Here is a 19117-nt window from a genome sequence, read left to right as displayed (position 1 = left end):
TAGCCAGTGTTGCATAATTCCTGGTGTGTGTGTGTGTGTGTGTGTGTGTGTGTGTGTGTGTGTGTGTGTGTGTGTGTGTGTGTGTGTTTATAAAATGTATTAATTTATTTTTATTTTGCAGTAAAATTACATTATCCATATACAATGTAAAAATATATCTGTTGGCTGATGATATTATTACTGTTAAAATATTTGTGCATTAAGATTATTAGTGCCCGTTTCTCTATTAGCTGTAAACTACAACCCTCAGTTAGCTGTAATAAGTGAGCATAGCTGAGTCAAGGTCAAGTATTCTGCTGGCAGGGCCTCTGGGTGGGATTATGTTGCTAGCCGTAGTATGAAGATTACCCTTATCTCTGCCAATAGTAATGCAAACTGTACGTGACAGTAATCAAAGCTTAAAGCCCACAATGCCATACAACTGTTTCAGCATGTAGTCAGCACAACATTTACACTATAACTGTGGTGATCCTTACAGCCTGACCATTTTATTACGATTGAGTATTCCATGGGTTTACAATGATCACAAATTTCAATATAGTGTCTTGAAAATTCCAAGTATTTCTTATATACTAATATGTTAATGTTCGACCCTAGGGCTGGGGAGCTGTAAAATAATTAATGATTGCTCTTCATTCTCCCTAGGTTTTTTCCTCTCTTGACAACAGATTCAGTGGCTTCACTGTTTGCAGGGTTCAGGAAAAGCAGAAAGCTGTAAACACTAGTAATAAGGCAGAAATGTGAATCCTAACTTGGTAAAGCATGTTCCTGCCTTTTTTTGTCAGATGTTACTTTTGATGGATACCACAATCGTATACAACAAATTTCCACTGCATTTAAAGTAAAAGGTGGTCATTTCTTTCAGTTTCCTCGAGTCTTCTAGCTCCAAACTTCCCAGGAAATGGTACTATGATCCCATTAGGATCGTCATAGTTCAAAACTACATTTCTTTGCAGTCAATCCTTACTTAAAATGATGAAGTAAGTAATTAAAAAAATTCTGATAGAATATGGTATAGCTGGTTGTATAGATTAGAACTCGTAATATTTTCTTGAACTATAATTCAGAAAATTTTTTAAACTGGCTTAATCGGCACTGTGAAATAAAACTTCTGCAATATGAAATCTGCTTTTCATTCACAGACATCCCTTCACGCCAACTAAACTATGTTCGTCTGTTGATGAAGCCAGAGCATATGCAGCAGAACACGTGATCCACACCCTGGGCATTCAGACAGAAGGAAATGAACCTCCTGCTGCCGCAACTTTTCAAGGTATGTAAACAGGGCAACTGATGTAATGTGTGCAATGGATCACAACAGGAAAGGCAAAATCAGAGATTTGGACACTTTGGAGAGAACATTGGAAAAGCATGGAAAGAACATACAGCACAGAGACGCAGTTTGTATGTCACATACAACAACTGATGTTGCAATTAATTGTTCTACTTTAAGAATTTAATATTTTTCTAGAGATATTGGAAGGTGTTTCTGGGCCTAGCCTAAAAGATAACATTGAATGAGAGATGACTTAAGTATTGGATACGTCATGTGAATTATAGTTGTCAAATGGCTTCTTTCAAAGGGGATGAAGAGTGAACAATAGGCAGGGAAGACTGACTAATGTGTCCAGCTAGAATCACAACCAAAGAGTGAGATTTACAGACAAGTCATGCTCCCAAAAAAATCATTTCAAAGGAGCTAATGTAATCTTGTCTATGATCATCTTCCCTGTATAAGGCATGACAAGCGTACCAAAACTACATGCCTTGGACAGAACGCAACTGTCTTATCTTATCTGATGCATCTTTTCTCCCCTTCTTACTGTATCTTTCATAAAGCTCTCTGCACCCAACTTACACACATTCTGTTTACCTAGTATGAGCTATGTTTTGAATAGCCAGTGTTGCATAATTCCTTTTCACTAGAATCACAACCAAAGAGTGAGATTTACAGACAAGTCATGCTCCCAAAAAATCATTTCAAAGGAACTAATGTAATCTTGTCTATGATCATCTTCCCTGTATAAGGCATGACAAGCGTACCAAAAAGTAAAAAAGGGAAGATTTGAGGTAAAGCAGGGTCATTCAGTGATAATCTAGTTAGATGACCTAATTATGGTCTGTGAGTGATACACCAGTCTTGTAATATTAACCTGGGAAACCTACACACTTCTTATTTGGAGTAACACAAGGAGGTAGGCAAAATCATGTGGAGAAAATAGGTTGTGCCTTACTCAGAAAGAAATTGACTGCTGACGTCCACATGCCACATTTGTTACATTTAAGCTTGGTAGCATAGCCAAGTTAAAAGTTACTACCTTGAGTATGAAAGTTCCCTAACTCATTCACAACTAGTAGTCTGTGCTACCTTGTCTCATTCAACCACTCAGCTATTGAAAGGCAGATTACACACAATATGATTATTATGATGTAGCTTAATTGAGGTACTGAATTTAAAACATTCAGTGCCATGATTTTGCAGCTTAAATGTGAGACAGTTATATAACCCACTGTAAAACAAGACAAAACAAAGCTAATGCAGTTTTCTTCATTTCACTTAGTAAATTGGTAAAAGCCTGGACAGCATCTGTAAGCAGTTGTGAGAAATTCACTGATAGTGTGGGTACTTCATCCGTGTACTCATTGTAATAGTATTCTTTTTTCTGGTGGTACTACAAATCTTTTGTAATGTACACATTTCTAGAACTATGAATAGCAGCTAAATTCGGATAGTATAGTTTATGTAATGTCATTTTTATGGCTGCATTATTGGCGTAGTAAATGCCACCTCCATAGGTATCACTGATAAAACGAGTAATGCTATTCTAGCCATAAACCTCAAGATGCACCTTCGAAACTCTCCTTAGCATGGAGAACATCGATATCTGAAAACCTGGTTATCCCGAGAGCACCCTGCTCATACCAGGTTCCTACACCTGGAAGAACCACACAACCTACCAGGTTAATGCCTCATACCATTGAGACAAAAACAACACCACCTAACAAAGCATGCCTTCCAGAGACTGGAACTAACTGGGTAATCCAGTTTATAGCCTGCTACAGACCACCCTCCCAAACCCAAGAACCTTTCGGCCTTGAGAACACTGGAAAATATGAAGGTCTCTCCAACACCATTATATTGGACTTCAACTACCCAAACATAGGGGGAGCATTACTCTAGCTCCAACACCCCAGCCTAAAATTTATATCAAATGCTATGGAACAACTTGTTACCACTCCCACAAGAGTGGAAAACATACTGGACCTGATCATCACCAACATGGGGACTCTATGCTCCAGACCAGAAGTGTATCCGTCACTGGTAAGATCAGACCATAAACTAATCTCACTGGATATTCACATCCCGACCCCACGCCCTGCCCAGAAAACCACAGTGAAAAACTTCTCTAAAGCAAATTTTACACTCCTCAAAACTGAGGTGGAATCCTTCAAAGCCCCGGGCCTGTGGAAAATACAGCCCAGACCGCAGAATCCTTTATAAACGCATTCTATGAACACCTTCAGGAATGCATGGATCATGCGATCCCAAATAAAACCAAGACCCAATCCTCCAAAGGCAGACGTCCTGTCTGGTGGACCCCAGCCATAAACAAACTATACAATAGAAGGAGGAAGCTACTAAATGATAAAGCAAAATCCCAAAAGGGAAGGCATCACTGATCAGTATTAGCAAAAAACTACGGGCACACATAAAATTGTCTAAGGCCAGCTTCGAGAGAAAAATTGCACAGGACACTAAGGATAATCACAAGGCTTTCTTTAGTTATGTTAGGAACCTGGGTGGTAATTCCCAGATATGCTCAGAATTAGTCCAAAATGACAAAAAATACATCAAACCCACAGACATTGCCAAGATCCTAGCTGACAGGTTCAGCGCAAACTTCTCCCCCCCCTCCCCACCAAAAGGGCAAATATCTATCCCAGCAGAGTGCTGCCCCCCTGACATCTCAGATGCTCAGGTAAGAGCCGCCCTCTCCAAAGCAAAAAACACAGCATCAATGGGACCAGATGGTGTCCCGGGCTGCGTCCTACATGAACTCAAAGAAGAGCTAAACCCAAACATAAAACTACTGTTCAATCTCAGCCTTACTACAGGATATGTGCCCAAAGAGTGGCGTACAGCAACAGTGGTCCCTCTCCATAAAGGTGGTGCCTCAACGGATCCTGGAAACTATAAGCCTTAAGCCTGACTAGCTTGGTCTGCAAAGCTATGGAAAGGATCATCATGGACCTCATAAATAAAGATATTGGGGACCTACAAACACTGGATCCTACCCAGTTCAGCTTTGTTAAGGGCAGATCCTGCCTCTTAAACCTGGTTGATTTCTTTGAAACAGTCACCAAGGCCATTGACGAGGGAAGGTGGTCCACACAGCCTACCTGGACCTCGCAAAAGCCTTCGATACAATACCCACTCGGGCATTATAGATAAGCTCACCAGCTTAAATATAAACCCCTATGTCACTAGATGGATTGCAAACTGGCTCAAGGACAGAACCCACATGGTTAGAATTGCTGGAGCCATGTCAGACTCCAAACCAGTTACAAGTGGTGTCCCACAAGGCTCAGTCCTGGGACCTCTCTTGTTCGGTATATATTTCTCGGAGGTACAGGCCAACACGGAAGGACTGTGGCTGACCAAGCTCGCAGATGACTGCAAACTGGGTGCCATAATCGACTCTCCAGCCGACACAAGCATCCTCCAAAAGGGCCTCATAGAAACAGACAACTGGTGCCAGAGCCATGGCCTCAAGCTAAATGCCAAAAGTGTATAGTCATCCCCTTTGGCAAAACAAAGTGCCCACAAATTACCACATAGGTGGAAATCCATTAAGTACAGAAGAAGTAATTAGGGACCTGGGGACCCAAGTTGATAGCAATCTCTCATTTGACAACCACGTGGCCAAAGTGGTTAGAAAAACATTTTATATAGCCCACCTAATCATGAAGGATTCACATCTAGATCAGGGAGGTCATCGTGCCTCTTTACTCATCCCTCATCAGGCCCATAATGAGTACAATGCCCTTTTGGGATGTACCTTACCAGACACCTGCAGCAACTGGAAAGACCCCAAAAGTACTTCACCAAGAGGATCAAAGGGCTCAAACAGATGCCATATGCTGCCCGGTTAAAGAAACTCCAGCTCTACTCAGTGGCATACCGCCTGTTCAGAGGAGATCTGTGCCTGACGTATAAAGCCATGTCCAACCCGGAATTAATGGACATGCTGCACCTCAGAAAATCCAAATCCCATCGAGCTACGCTCGAGAGACTTGAACCTCAGCACTGAAATAAATAGGACATGCTTGGGGGACAGATTCATAACCCAGAGGCTTCCTTCACTCTGGAATAAAATCCCAGTCCAGGTTAGGCAGAGTCCCTCATTGACTCTCTTCAAGAGGAATATTGATGAGTGGATGGGAGATCGTAGGTTTACCCCGGGTATCACTTCTGTGTCACTGTTAGATAGAGGTACAGTATACTAACCTCGAAAAAGGGCATAGCAAAATAAATTTAAAATGGGTGGCGAAAGCCAAACACATTCTGGCTAGGCTTATAAATGCCCTAGGGCAGATAGACTAGTATGAACCTATGAACCTATGAACCTACAAATGAGGGTTAACAAAACAAATCCTGTACCACCACCATGGCTATAACTGTTAAAACACTTTACTGACCAAGTAATATAAAATGTTGCTAGACCATAAAACAAAATTATTCATCCCTTTTTCAAACGATAAGCGCCTTCAATAATTCTTCTTCAGATCGTAAAGAAAACTGGGACTTAGCTTGGTTATTTAAAAAACATCATTATCCTATCAAAAATCACAAATTGGAGCCTGCTCATATTCTCCAGTTTCCTACACAATATTTTAATTTTAAAGTGATTGAAAACACTTATGTAGGGAAGAAGCAGGGTGATATTGTCAACAGGACAGAAAAAAATGAGATAAAATGGATAACCAACCTACGTGCTGATCGTCCGCCAGGCCTTAATGCCATAATACCATTGAGACAGATTTTAAAAACAAGATGACCGACCATTGGTTGAGAAGGAGGTGTGTCACACTCTCAGATTTTAGATCGGTTAAGAGCTTATAACAAGAAGGAGGGTGATGTCCCAATTTGTGGTTTCTGATAGGATAATGATGTTTCTTAAATAACCAAGCTAAGTCCTGGTTTCCTTTACGATCTAAAGAAGAATTACCGAAAGTGCTTATTGTTTGAAAAAGGGACAAATAATTTTGTTTTATGGTCCAGCAATGTTTTATATTACTTGGTCAATAAAGTATTTTAACAGTTATGGCTGTGGTGGTGGTACAGCATTCATTTTATTTTGCATCCTGTTGTTTACCTGCATACCACCTTTGGTAGTGGAAGGTATTTCTTCTTTTTTTACAAATGTGGTTTGGTAACAAACCAATTTGTCCTGGGGCATCTTCAGAGTGGGGTTAGCTAAATATATTAGTAGGACTGACAAGGGTAGGGGCGAGGAAAGGGATAAATGGGAAGTTGGGATGATTGTGAGGAAATGAGGTATGGGTAGGGAGGGGCTTAAGGGGGCTTATGCAAGTGTAACTGGGTAAGGAATCACATTTGGCATGAACTTGCTAAGGCAAGTTCTATGTCCAGATGACCTGTAGGTGTTCAGGACATGGGTAGGCCTTGGGAAACAGTAGAGCTATGATGGTACTGAAAAAGTAATTTTTTTTTTTTTTTTTGAATTAGACTTGGTGAATATTGACAACAGTTAGGGAGGAGCAATGGGCTTTAGATGGAACAAAAATCTGGGGCATTGACATTGGTTTTGAACTGGGCGTCATGATGATGTTTTGGAGGTTCATTATTTAATGGGAGTCGGGTGTGTTCTGAGAAGTGATGTAGAGACACTGGTGTGCTTTGGTTGTGTTTTCGATGGCCTGTTTGCTTCATACCTCTCAGGTTGTTTCTCTTTGATTTTGTCTCATATATTTGTCAGTCCTTCATGCAATTGTTGGTTTTCATGGTGTATCACTGACATATCAGTTAGAACAACAAAAAAAAAAAGAATGAGTGAATATCAGTTGTGTACCACGCAGGCGCAGTGGGAGATGTGCTTGGCCTTCTTACTTGCAGCTGCCTTTAGTTCTGTGACCATTTCTTTAACAATAGAACATCTCTTGTTCTGTCTCATGACTGGCAAAACACAAGGCAGTTTGTGCAGTCGGGCACATATTCCTATGAATGTCAAGATCCAAGGGGATGCATACACTGCCTAGCAAATATGAGGATGGCTGCGGTTGGGGAGGTAGAGTGGGGATATAACAGTGAGAATGATGTTGTGTTGGCTGTATAGTAGACCACTGGCAGGGTGGATATGAGATATTACACTAGTATCACTTGTGAATAGGGAGCACCTGTGGGTGACACTGAAGAAGTGTGGTAGAAAACGTTTGATTTCATTGTACCTCGTTGTGTGGTGTCTTATCCTTTTTACAAATCTTGTGTATGTAAAATAGGGTATTTTAAATCTCCCCTGTTTCTAACCCAGATGTGGATACTAGAATAGTTATTTTATACTGAAAGTGTATTTACAGCATGCTTTTGTAGTGCACTATGTTGTTTGTGGCACAGAAGATTGCCCTCAAGGGTACAGATATTGCAGAGTGTCCAGGACTCGTGTACTTATGTTGTTTTGGTCAGATATGCTTTCTGGTTGGGGTGCAGTGATCGGAGTCTGCCCCTGTTGCAGGGCCCTTCCCTCCCCAATGTTCTAATAGCACCAAGGTTGTATTCTCCTGTAATGTATGCTTCCAGAGGTTGATTGTGGAGGACCCTGCTATGGGTGTTCTTAGTTCAATGTTGGGGTGGTTGGCCAAGCTGTTTCTTGCTTTTCAATATTTTCATGGGCTGCAAGGCACCTGAGTAATGATGGCTTCCACACATGGTTGTGCCATTCGGGCATACCTCTCAACTGTCCAGATTTTGACTTAGATTTGTGGTTTTTAATGGATAAAAAAAAAATATTGAGTTTTAGGTGGCATATCCTTATTAAGTGCATGCTAATGCAATATCTATTATTCTATTACATTTCTAAGCTTGTACGAGCGATATTTAAATGATTTAAAATTGTTCCTATTTTGGGTCTTAGTTCCTTCTCAGTTGTGGCTTTGGAAAGATTTCTTGTTTTAAGGATTTGAGACATATGATTAAGGGGAGGGCAGGAACCATAGCTCGCAACCATCCAGATTTGCCTCAGTTTAGTCGGTACATCTTAAGTGGGTTCCTCATAAAATTTGTAATCTTCTGAATGTTTGCAGTGACTTCCTGTCTTTCACTTTGTATGGTTATGCAAGGCCTTTTATTCTTGCAGTTTGCTTAGTGGTTAGTGGAGCTGTTGGGGTGAGATGTTTGTAGTGCCTTGTGGTTTTCTTTTGTGACATTTATTTGAATTGCTGGTTTGTGGTCTTTTGCAAGTCAGATTGCCCTTATCCTTACTGTTGGGGGCTTGCTGAGGAGAACCTGTTTATTGAGGGTTTCAATTGCGGGTGGTAGGATAACTGTGAATAATGATCAGTCACGATGCATACACAGTTGAGCTGGATATTGCGGGGAGGATTTGGGGTCATTGGGGGGGGTTGCTGAGGTGAACCCAGTTTACTGAGGGTTTCTATCTCAGGCAGTAGTATAACTGTGAATAACAGTCTGTCACTACTCATGCACAGTTCAGCCAGATACTGTGGGGGAGGGGATTTGGGGTCATTTGTGTGATGGGCATGGGTCATTCAAGGACATCAGCAGTTAAACAGGATGTAGGGGCAGAGACAGATTAAGACAACCAGCTAGAATAGGACAGGTGCCAATCAAGGGATCATGCCTCACTTCATTATGGATTTTATGTTCTTTTCTTGTTGTGTGTCGTTTTTTGGTCTGCTTCTCATCATTTTTGGGGGTCATGGGAATGGTCTGGGGAAAGAAGCCACTAGGTGGGGATATACAGTGGAGTTTTAGAGTTCTGTTTCTTCAGGAGATACATGTTGATACAAACCATTTTATTCTGACTGAGTATTATATTTGCAAGAGAAATGTTTGATATGTCCCTGGTTTTGGGCCTTTGCTCCCCCATCCTCCCTCACCCACATTTGCGGGCTTTGTCCATGCTTCTGGACCTAAGAGGTTGAGAGGTATGGAAGAGATGCACATCTCAGTTTGACTGGCCATCTCATTGTAATTTGTCTCATTGATTGTTGTAGGTGTAAATGGAGGGGTTGTTGTACCATCGCGTTTAGTCTATCAAAGTTGAAAATGGCATTTGCATTTTCTCTTCCCATATGTTTACATGGAAATCTTTTACTGTGATCACACTTCCTTATGCACGTTGGGGAATTTTGATGCATGGCCATCAAGTGCACTCATTTAAGGGTGAGAGTTGGATACTAATAAAAAAAAAAAAAAAAAGTGGGGGGGGGTGGTAAATCACAGGGCTGAGAAAACCTATACACTGACCAGAGATTTTATCATATTTGGGTTCTTCCTTAAGGAATTTGTGTTTTCTTGCAATTCCCTGTGGATTGAATTCATCACACAATAACATACAATTGAGTTGCAGAATTCATAACGCTGGCTGCAAGTTTTATTAAAAATGTTTTATTCTCTGCATATACCTTAAATACATACTGTTTTGCAGACTGCGGAAACCATTCAGGGTCAAATTCAAACTTTGAAAGGGATATTTAATTATTTGTTCTTTCCAGGCCATCAGGTGACCATGTATGTTTACATTGTTAATTTGGGCAATACTGATTGCGTTGGTATACAGGAACATGAAATTAGGTGACCTCAGATGGGGGAGCATTCATCAGGGTAGACCGCATGAGAGAGGTATGGGCATATGCTATGGATGTAATTTTTTTTCTTTGGCAGATATATTGTGGTGAGTAAAGCTGTCATGGTGGCATCTTCCATCAGGTGACCATGTATGTTTAAAATTTTAATTTTGGTAAGACTGATTGTGCTGGTGTACTCCGGTAGTACTTGCGTGCACAATGACCCCAAGACAGTTTGAAGAAATAAGTTGAACTGGCCGTAAACTGCTACACAAGTTTTGTACAGGAATTGCAGTTTGACCAAGGTATGTTGCCGCTTCAAGTATCCCTTATATGCATGGTTAATTCGAATATACTTCAGTTGGTTCACTTGCATTCTACATTTTAATAGGTCATCTAAAGTAGTGGTCAAGTTACACTGATTATTGTTGTAGTATGTTCTTTTATTGGAAGCAAAAGGAGTTGTTGGTGTATTGTGGAGGGCTCTTGGCAGCTGTCAGTGCTAAGAATGTGTTGGTTGGGTGTGCAGAGAATTTACAGTTTTCTTTTCTTTTGCAAATCAATGCAGGGTGAGCACTGAGTCAACATTTGTGCTGGTAGCTGTAGTGCTTTAATCAGGTCATAGATGGATGAGCACAGTGTAGGGATCAGTCGGTGGCATGAAGGTGATGGATTCTGCTTGGCTACATATGCTGCTGGCTGGATTGGTACACCATGAGGTCACAGGTGATCCTACTTTAGTTGCTCATTAAGACATGTTCAACTTGGGTCAGTCTGGGAGTAGCATGAAGGCAAGTGATGCTAAGGTGGTACAAGTGCAAGGTAGAGTGGGTTGGGGGGTTATTTATGAGGAGTTGAAGTTGTCCACAGGTGTGGTGCAGTCATGATAAGGTGATGTTGAATCGGATCTTGGGGCAATGTGGTATGTTTGAGTTTTCCTGGGGAATGGCAATACAGAGGTTTGCTCAGTGGTTGATGCTACTTTAAGAGTTTCACACAGTGCTTTATGGAATTTGGTATCAGAGGGCAGGCAATCAAAAAACATATATGATCTGGCTCCTTTTTAAGACTAGGTGAAAAGTTTTTGACAGAGCATTGTGTGGTTGGGGGGAGGGTTAATAAGTTGCAGCATTACTTTAAGGTAATACATGTAAAGAAAAGCTTCAGTGGGGAAGCCAAGCCTGAAGTTGCTTGTTAGCCATTTTACTTGGGTTTTTTGGGTGAGGATTAACAAGTGGATGAATTGTTTACCATTGTGGTGCATTGGGATGGTTTTCAGATAGGTTTGTTCCTGGAAATTTGCATTTGTTTACAAATGTGGCAGGAGGTGTTGGGATAGGGGGCATAATTGGGGGTTGGTTTGTGGTTTGGGGATGGCAGGATAGAAGGACGACTGAGGGGATGTTGAATATTTGGACTTGTAATTTAATATGGAGTAGGTCTTACTGTGAGTTGGTGGGGATTAAGATTTATTTTCATCTGATTAATATAGCAGCGGTATGGGTTGTGTGTTCCTGTTAGATGAGGTGTCAGGTTGTTTTAGATTAAAGGCTGCTTTGGAAGTTTGGGGCACATTTTTACATGGGAGGTTTACATAAGGGCATTGCCAGATTGGTTAAATTTGTATTTCAGGAGTTTGGGGCACTTTTTATAAGAAAGGCATATGGTATGGTCAAGCCGGTTTTAATTTATCAGGCATAGTATTAGCAGGAGATGCTGGGGAGAATAGGGTCTGTTTTAACTTGGTCAAGATGACAGTGGTATGGTTGCTGATGCGGTCAGCTGAGGCATGCTAGGCTGGGTTAGAAGGATTAGATGCTTATGACAGGACACTGGGGTAGCTTTTAGTAGTAAGTATATGGAAGGGTGTTGCTAGCTTGGTCATACTGTGCTGTAGCCACCAGAGGTTAGGAGATGGTGGCACAGATTGCGGAGTTATTTGGTTCAGGCTTGGGAACATACTGGAACATGTCAGTGGGTCAAGGGGTTCTTAGCTGCAATTAATTCATTTCCACAGGTAACAAGGTTAGGCTAATTTACTAAATTTGGGCGGTGCTTTATGCTGGAAGGATAGGTTTGATAGTGTGAAGTTTGGCAGACATTGTCTACTGGCAAAGTAAGTCAGTTGCCAGGGTTGGCATGGGTTTAGGGAAGGCCACTGATTGCATTTTGTCGGTTTATTGTTAATGGATGTACTGATGTCATAAACAGGGTGGTCTTGGTTGCCATATGCTTTCTTGTTTTATAATAATGGGTTTGATGGCAGAATTAGTGGTGATTGATCCATTAGGAATGAAATCTCATTCTGGTCATTAGTATATTCATTGGGAGGAGAAAGGGGATGTAATTAGACAGATTTTGTTTTGGGTGTCATTGGGCTTAGAGCTTTGGTGGTATACCATTTTGGTGTGGCTTTGCCTGAGGGCTTGGTGTTGGTGATGCATTTGACAGGTAATGACCTGGGGAAATGTTGTGTAGTTACTATTGGTGGTTAGGTAAGTGAGTTTAGCAAATATATACAGAGGTTATACTAGGTTATGAGGTTATGGTGGGCCACTTTAGCATTGTAGAGGGATGGAATTTAGCCAGTTAGGCAGTTGATTACTTTAGCTATTTATGACCTAGGACATTGGGAGGTGGTGACATGGATCTGGTTTGGTTAGAGAGGATGCTGTATACCGAATTATGTTTTTCATGCCTTTTAATGAGCTTTTAGGTTGGAATTTTGGTAGGAGAGAGGGGGGACAGCCTGATCCGGCTGGTGGGTGGAGAAGAGGGACAGGTGTGCCCTCTTCTGTTCCTTCCTCTGGTTTTGGTTTGCTTATTTGGTTGGGTGTTAATTCAATAAATGGTACATGAAGTGAGTGATGGGATGCTGCTTCATAAGTGAGTGAGTGGCGGTATGGATGCTACTTACTGGTCAGGATGAGCAAGGTCATGCTGTCCTAGTTAATGTTACATGGATGTTGATGCTGGAATTCAATCAGTTATATGATGTTTCAGTTGCAATTGATAAATAATGGCTATTAAAGTTAAGTTTATGTAAGTTTAGTAAAGGCCATCAAATGTCATTCGGTGTGATGTGTTTATTGAAGCGGTACCGGGACAAATGCCACTGTTTATCAAGGCATTTTACATGTGTGACAATACTGTCTATAAAACCTTGTTTTGGTTAAAACACATGTGGCTTTTCTTCAACATTGGAGACAAATGTATTTTCCTGGTTTGTCAGAAGTAAAGGCTGAAAAGGATTTTTCAACCAGTCCAGATACCCAGTTAAAAAAAATTTAAATAAATACTACATTACTGGTCTCAGTGATCATTGTCCTGACAACAGCATGGTTAAATACAAATTTTGGTTTTACTCTTCTAATTCCATGGCTGCAGTCTGTTTCATTAACAGACTTATAAACTTTATTTGATATGGGGCAAGGCTGATATAATTATTTATGTTTATTTGATATGGGCAATTCTCTGGAGTCTACTTGGCGTATAAAAAAAAAAAATATGTGTAAACATTTCCAAGCAAAAGTCCTAAATCTTCTAGATTTTGTTGCATGTTTGGGAGACATGCATATTTCATTCCATTGTTTTTTTTTTTTTGTGAATTGCTTAACTAATCTCTTTTCAATCCTTTCTAACCTCTGATTGGTTCTTATAGTTAGCATGCAATATGTTATATACTCTATTAATTAGAGTTGGACATGGAATACAAACTGGAATTGGACATGCTCCACTTAAAGAAATCCCAATCCCTCCAAGCTACACGCTCTAGGTACCTAAACCTTGTCACCACAATAAACATAACATGATGGAGGGATAGATTGCTGTCCCAGAGACTTCCTATACTCTGGAACAAAATACCTATCTATATCAAACAAAGCTCCTCATTAGCACTCTTCAAGAAAAATCTTGATGATTGGATGAGAGATAGGAAATTTACCCGGGGGATCACTTCTGTGGCTCTGCTTGACAGGGGCACTGGAAAATAATTTTCTTGGGTGGCAAAAGCCAGGGTGTGGTTTGGCTAGGCTTATATAGGCCCTAGGGCCAATAGCCTAGTACCTACCTATGAACCTATGATACACCACATAATGTCATCTCAGACCCCTTAAATATTTGTGAAGGTGCTTATACAGCTTAGTATACTGTATGCAGTTTATCCTCAATGTGCAAGTACAAATGCAAGTGTCCCCTCCCAGGATCAGACAAGGTCACCGAGCCAATAACATCTGCAGATAGGCTGGTCAAAATGCAATAACCAAAAGGACAAGGACTGTGAGCTAGAAGATGGTGTTGCACTGCTGGATACATCCTCAATTGTTGAAAAGCTGCTCAGGGTATAGAGTTGAGCAATGTATCAGTACTATATAAATGAAAGATCAAAGGAACACTACATCACAGGGTATTCAAACAGCAAGGATAACAAGAATGGGGTGTCATGCATGCTAATCTGCTACATCAACCTGCCTTTACCCCCCCCCCCCCATACAGATATGTTGATGAACTCCTACCAGTGGAAAGTCACATAAAACCAGATCCCTTCAGTGTCATAAAACAGCAATGCCCCTTGCTCTACTGCTATACCCTAATAAGTGGCAATCCTTTATGATTCAATTACAGGTAAGATGGCAGAGACACAGCACTGTAGGAAAATGCCATGTGGTAAGGTATGAAAAGTATACTTCACCACACAGCACACTCCTAGTGTGCAAAGATTCGTTGTCATGCAAATCCTGGGCCAGTGAATATGAAGAACAGAATTGCATATAAAGGTACAAAAGTCATGCACCAGATAGATTAAGCACCACCAGGACAGGGTAATCGGGAATTGCACAGAACTGTATGCATGCCGACCCATTAGCTCCTGGCAGCAGAATTTGCTCACAGTGAATGGACAATAGACAGGAGAGAGAGAGGCAGCTGCTCCTTGCACTGACACCTCACTACTACTAGATCACACAGTGCAGGATGACTGACATCAGTCTTCAGTATGTCTAGACAGTGACCGCAGTGGAGAAGCTGCCTGCCTGGGAACCTCATAAGTCTGCATACAGGTCAAGAGAATTTTCCAGCGCCCCTTAGGAAAACAGTAGTAGATGTTCTACAGGGTTGTACCAAAGAAGATTCCTGACATATGTTTTAAGCTAAGTAAGGCATGTTATCAAATACTCTTCATATCATCACAGTATCTGGTGATAAGGCTTCAGTCTCCCTTTCTTCTATGCTCCCCCCATGTTATAGAAAAAGCAGTAGACAGTGTGTGATACAGGAGCACATAGTGCAGAGTTCTGTACTATGTGCTCCTCCCTGCAGTTCACAAACTTGACGAGCCTATGACAGCATTGCTCTGCACTGGAGACGGATCATGATTCAAAATGATAGTTTAGGAAAGAGAGCACAGAGTGCTTGCAGAACCTTGGCTCTTGATTAATCAATATTGGTAGAAAAACGTTGCAAAGATCAATTATTTTACTGGTAACAAATGTTATTTGTGTTTGTGTGTGTGTGTGTGTGTGTGTGTGTGTGTGTGTGTGTGTGTGTGTGTGTGTGTGTGTGTGTGTGTGTGTGTGTGTGTGTGTGTGTGTGTGCGTGTGTGTGTGTGTGTGTGTGTGTGCGTGTGTGTGTTTGGTTTTATACTCATGCTTGTGACTGGATGTGTGGTATGAATTTAAAAATAAATCTTTTTCATTATTTTTTATTTATTTTACTGACCCGGAAACTTCAAATGGGCAGAGGCCATTTTCAGTGTAGGCCTGGAAGAAAAGGTCTGTGATTGAACTTTTATGTTAAGAAGTGAATTTCAGACAGATCTCAAAAAAAAGAAAGAAAACAGCAGTTACATTTGTCAGACAAAAACAAACATAACTACAAGACAGGTATATACAGTAAAGTATTTACAACAATATGTATAAGTCTGTACAGTTCTGGTAACTATAAGGTCTTGCAGGAAGTAGATGGATTAATACTATAGGAAGGAAAACATTGCAGTAAATAAAAAGTTTAGTGTTCTTAACATTTCAGAACATAATGGTTTGCACAACTCTCAACTCTACAGATTTTCGCAGAATTTCCAGATTTTTGCCTCATATTTTTGGTGTATTCCTCCTAAAATCTGTACCTTTCTGGCAAATAGCTGAGGATTGAAGTAATTAAATAATGACAAATATTTGAGTTTAAGACTTTTTTTTTGAAGGGAATACAAATTTGGAGTGAAAGGCAATAACTTGTTTTTCTTAAGATTTGGCAGGAAGTGAGAAGTGCCGAGACACATTTCTGTATAAGACAATACTGTTTGGATCTTTTTCAGAAGGTCTTGGAGGAACCTAGCTAGAGTTATTGGGTCTATATTAGATCGCCAAAGCAGCAAATGCCATTTCAGTGACACATCAAGAGCGATCTACAACTTCCACGAATGGCCAGAGCATCAATTTTTTCCTAGGGAAAAAATCGCCTGCCTGTCATGGTGTAATTGCCCTTTCCCCCACTGTAGTTTGATCTTAGAGTTGGTTTATTTAGTTAAGAGGGGTGTGAGGGGCACAGCCCCCCACTTTGTAATGTTTGGTATAGTGTTTTATATGTGGTTGGCCTACTGATTTTTTTCCCCTAGGAAAAAAAATTGATGTTCTGGTCATTTGTGGAAGTTGTAGATCGCTCTTTATGTGTCGTTGAAATGGCATTCGCTGTTTAGCCATGTCAGCGATCTAATATAGACCCGAGTTATCAGTGTAGCATCCTCATTTGTGTCATTAGTAGCAGCCAGATCATTAAAAATAATATTAAAGAGAATGTTAATAAGGGCAGATACAGGGCGGTGGCCATACTATGGGGAGTATATAAAGAAAAAGAACACTAGAGAGAGAAACAAAGTCATGATCTGAAAGGTCTTGGGAGAGGCCCCACAATGGAGACCTATGCATGTACTGAGTGTTTGGAAATAGGTAAACTAGAGAATTATCCTGAATCTGGAAAAGGGGCCTGCATTTGTCTGGTAAAGTGCAAGATGAAAGCAAAGTTATGTTTCTGAAATCTGTTAGACAATGCTACTTACCAGGAAGTTAAACTTCATGGAGATGTTATCCTGTAAATGGAAGGGGCAAACTGTTTTTTTTTTTTTTTAATCTGGAAGACAAATTATTTTAAAATGGTGAGTACTGTTTATTACATTGGAAAAAGGTCTTTGTTATTATTTACTTTCCCATAATGCTGAAAGCCAGGGTTATTTTCGTCTCTTTGACTTTATATTGAAACCTGCAATAACAGCATTTTCTAGAAGGATGAAACTTTTGCTATTTCTGTAATAAATTTGAAAAGGTGGTAGATTTTATATTTGGTTTCCTTTATAAAACCATGTGGACTTGCTACTGTGTGTTTTTTTTTTTTACTTTCTTCCATTTGGTTATCATCATTCTTAACCTTTTGCTGTCAGTCATCTTAGCACCTAAAGAAAAAAGCATTCTACTGTATGTAGTACAGCCTTCATTATTTATTATATCACTGTCTTTAGTTAATGTTTTTACATCAATGTGTAATGTCCATGACAGTGTTTTAACTACTGAAACTTGTTAGGAATGCATATAAATAAGAATATCACAAATTGTAAAACATTCTTGGTGTTATGCATTTAACTGCTGCCTTTTCAAGCTATACAACCAAAGGACCACTGGTATTTATCAATAGAATATGTATGTTTCTTACTACAGTATACGCCATGATGCAACAACTAACAATCATTACATGTAGTAATGAGGAGCTTTGTTATAATGAGGCTTTCTATAATACTTCATAGTCTATAAATGATTGCAAAATCAAATACATTTATAAACTCCCTATTTATTTCCAGACTTTTGAATAATAAAAATTAACAGTGTGATCAGTGAAAAAACATTAGGTTAAGAGCATGTAAAAAGCAGCTTAAACTCGATGATGATGATAAACAATGTGTTTTGTAATATTTTCTTTCTATTCCTGGCTCAGGATATACAATAGCAAGTCCTGCTGTGACAGTGGCAGCAACACAGCTTAAACAAGCCATGGCTTTAGGGCAAGACCTGGCAGCATACCCAGCATATGAGACATACCCAGCATTTGCAGTAGCAACCCGTGGAGATGGATATGGAGCATTCTGATGAGTTCCTTGCCATTGAAGAAAAGTCTAGTCTTTGTCTCATGATTTCAGTCTAATGATTTAAATATACTGTGATTTTTTTCTAATAAAAATTAACAGAAATGAGAACTCTTTAAACTATTTTAGTAGTCTTAAGATGAAATATCAAGTAGTAACTATGTTTTATTTGTAAAGTATATAAATGTATATTCAGCCATGAAAGCATTCAGGGATCTCATGTTTATAAAAAGCTTATAACTTTGCATTTTTTTCCATGTACAAAGCAGACAGACTGTAATAAAGAGCTGTGATATAGTACTTTATGAACAGCACTGACAGCCTTTCAACTAAAAAAATGCTGTACTTGGAAATGCATAGCACTAAGCTGCTGTTTTCTTTAACATTAAGAGGTAAAAACAAACTATAAAACCAATAGTTCCATTTGTTAAAGAATTTGATCTAAAATTAATAACTCATAAAATTATCCATACTATGCAGCAGCAGTTGTGCTAAGATCTAATAGCATTTATAATTTTGAAAGTTTACTAAGACACATGTAAAGTAAGTCTTTTTTTTTTTCTTGCACTAGGTATTACTATAAGCAGTTTATGTTTAATGTTTTACTGCCGACTGTATCTGTTTGCTAATCTTAGAACAACAGTACTTAAGAATTTTTTAGGATAAAGTTTTCAATTCAGACTATATATTGTTCTCAAAAAAATGATTAGTCTGCATCAATCTTTCAACTATTTTCTATTATTATACTTTATTTATTCAACACTGTATTTTTAACTGAAATGCCTTACACAAGAGCCATACCTTTCTTCTTCATGATATTGGTAAAAATATCACATGGGGTTCATAGAGTGATAAAATGGATAGAACAGTTGAACTTCCTATCTGACACAGCTGTAGTATAAATCCTTGCATCATATGACACAATTAGAACAGTGATAATAAAATGTTATGATATTAAAGCGAACAAATAGTCTACAAAACATCTTATCAGTAACTTCATGAACTGAGGAAATAATTTAGCCTAGAAGTGATCAGGTAATTTAGAATATTCCTTGAGTGAGCAAGGGACCATAGGAATGAAGTGCTCAAGAAACCTACACTCAGACTATTAGAAAGTAAAATGTATATTTGCAGTATTCCACACTGAAGAAAATCAAAAATAAA

General features: G+C 39.6%; 1 protein-coding gene across 2 annotated transcripts in view; it reads left to right on the top strand.

Annotated features, from left to right (window-relative positions):
- The window catches only part of A1CF (APOBEC1 complementation factor), a 605281-nt gene extending 587217 nt beyond the window's left edge, over positions 1 to 18064 (top strand). For both annotated transcript variants that reach the window (XM_044056418.1, XM_044056417.1), the window contains exons 11-12: positions 1143 to 1273; positions 17806 to 18064. In XM_044056418.1, coding sequence (XP_043912353.1) covers positions 1143 to 1273; positions 17806 to 17957 — 283 coding nt within the window. In that variant the 3' untranslated portion in view covers positions 17958 to 18064. The remainder of the gene's footprint in view (positions 1 to 1142; positions 1274 to 17805) is intronic.
- Positions 18065 to 19117: the final 1053 nt, after the last annotated feature.

This window comes from Protopterus annectens, chromosome 14.part0 (assembly GCF_019279795.1).
Source record: "Protopterus annectens isolate FY-2018-M chromosome 14.part0, PAN1.0, whole genome shotgun sequence".
Taxonomy (NCBI): domain Eukaryota; kingdom Metazoa; phylum Chordata; order Ceratodontiformes; family Protopteridae; genus Protopterus; species Protopterus annectens.
The sequence above is the reverse complement of the archived record's forward strand: the minus strand, read 5'-3'. Positions and strand labels throughout refer to the sequence as shown.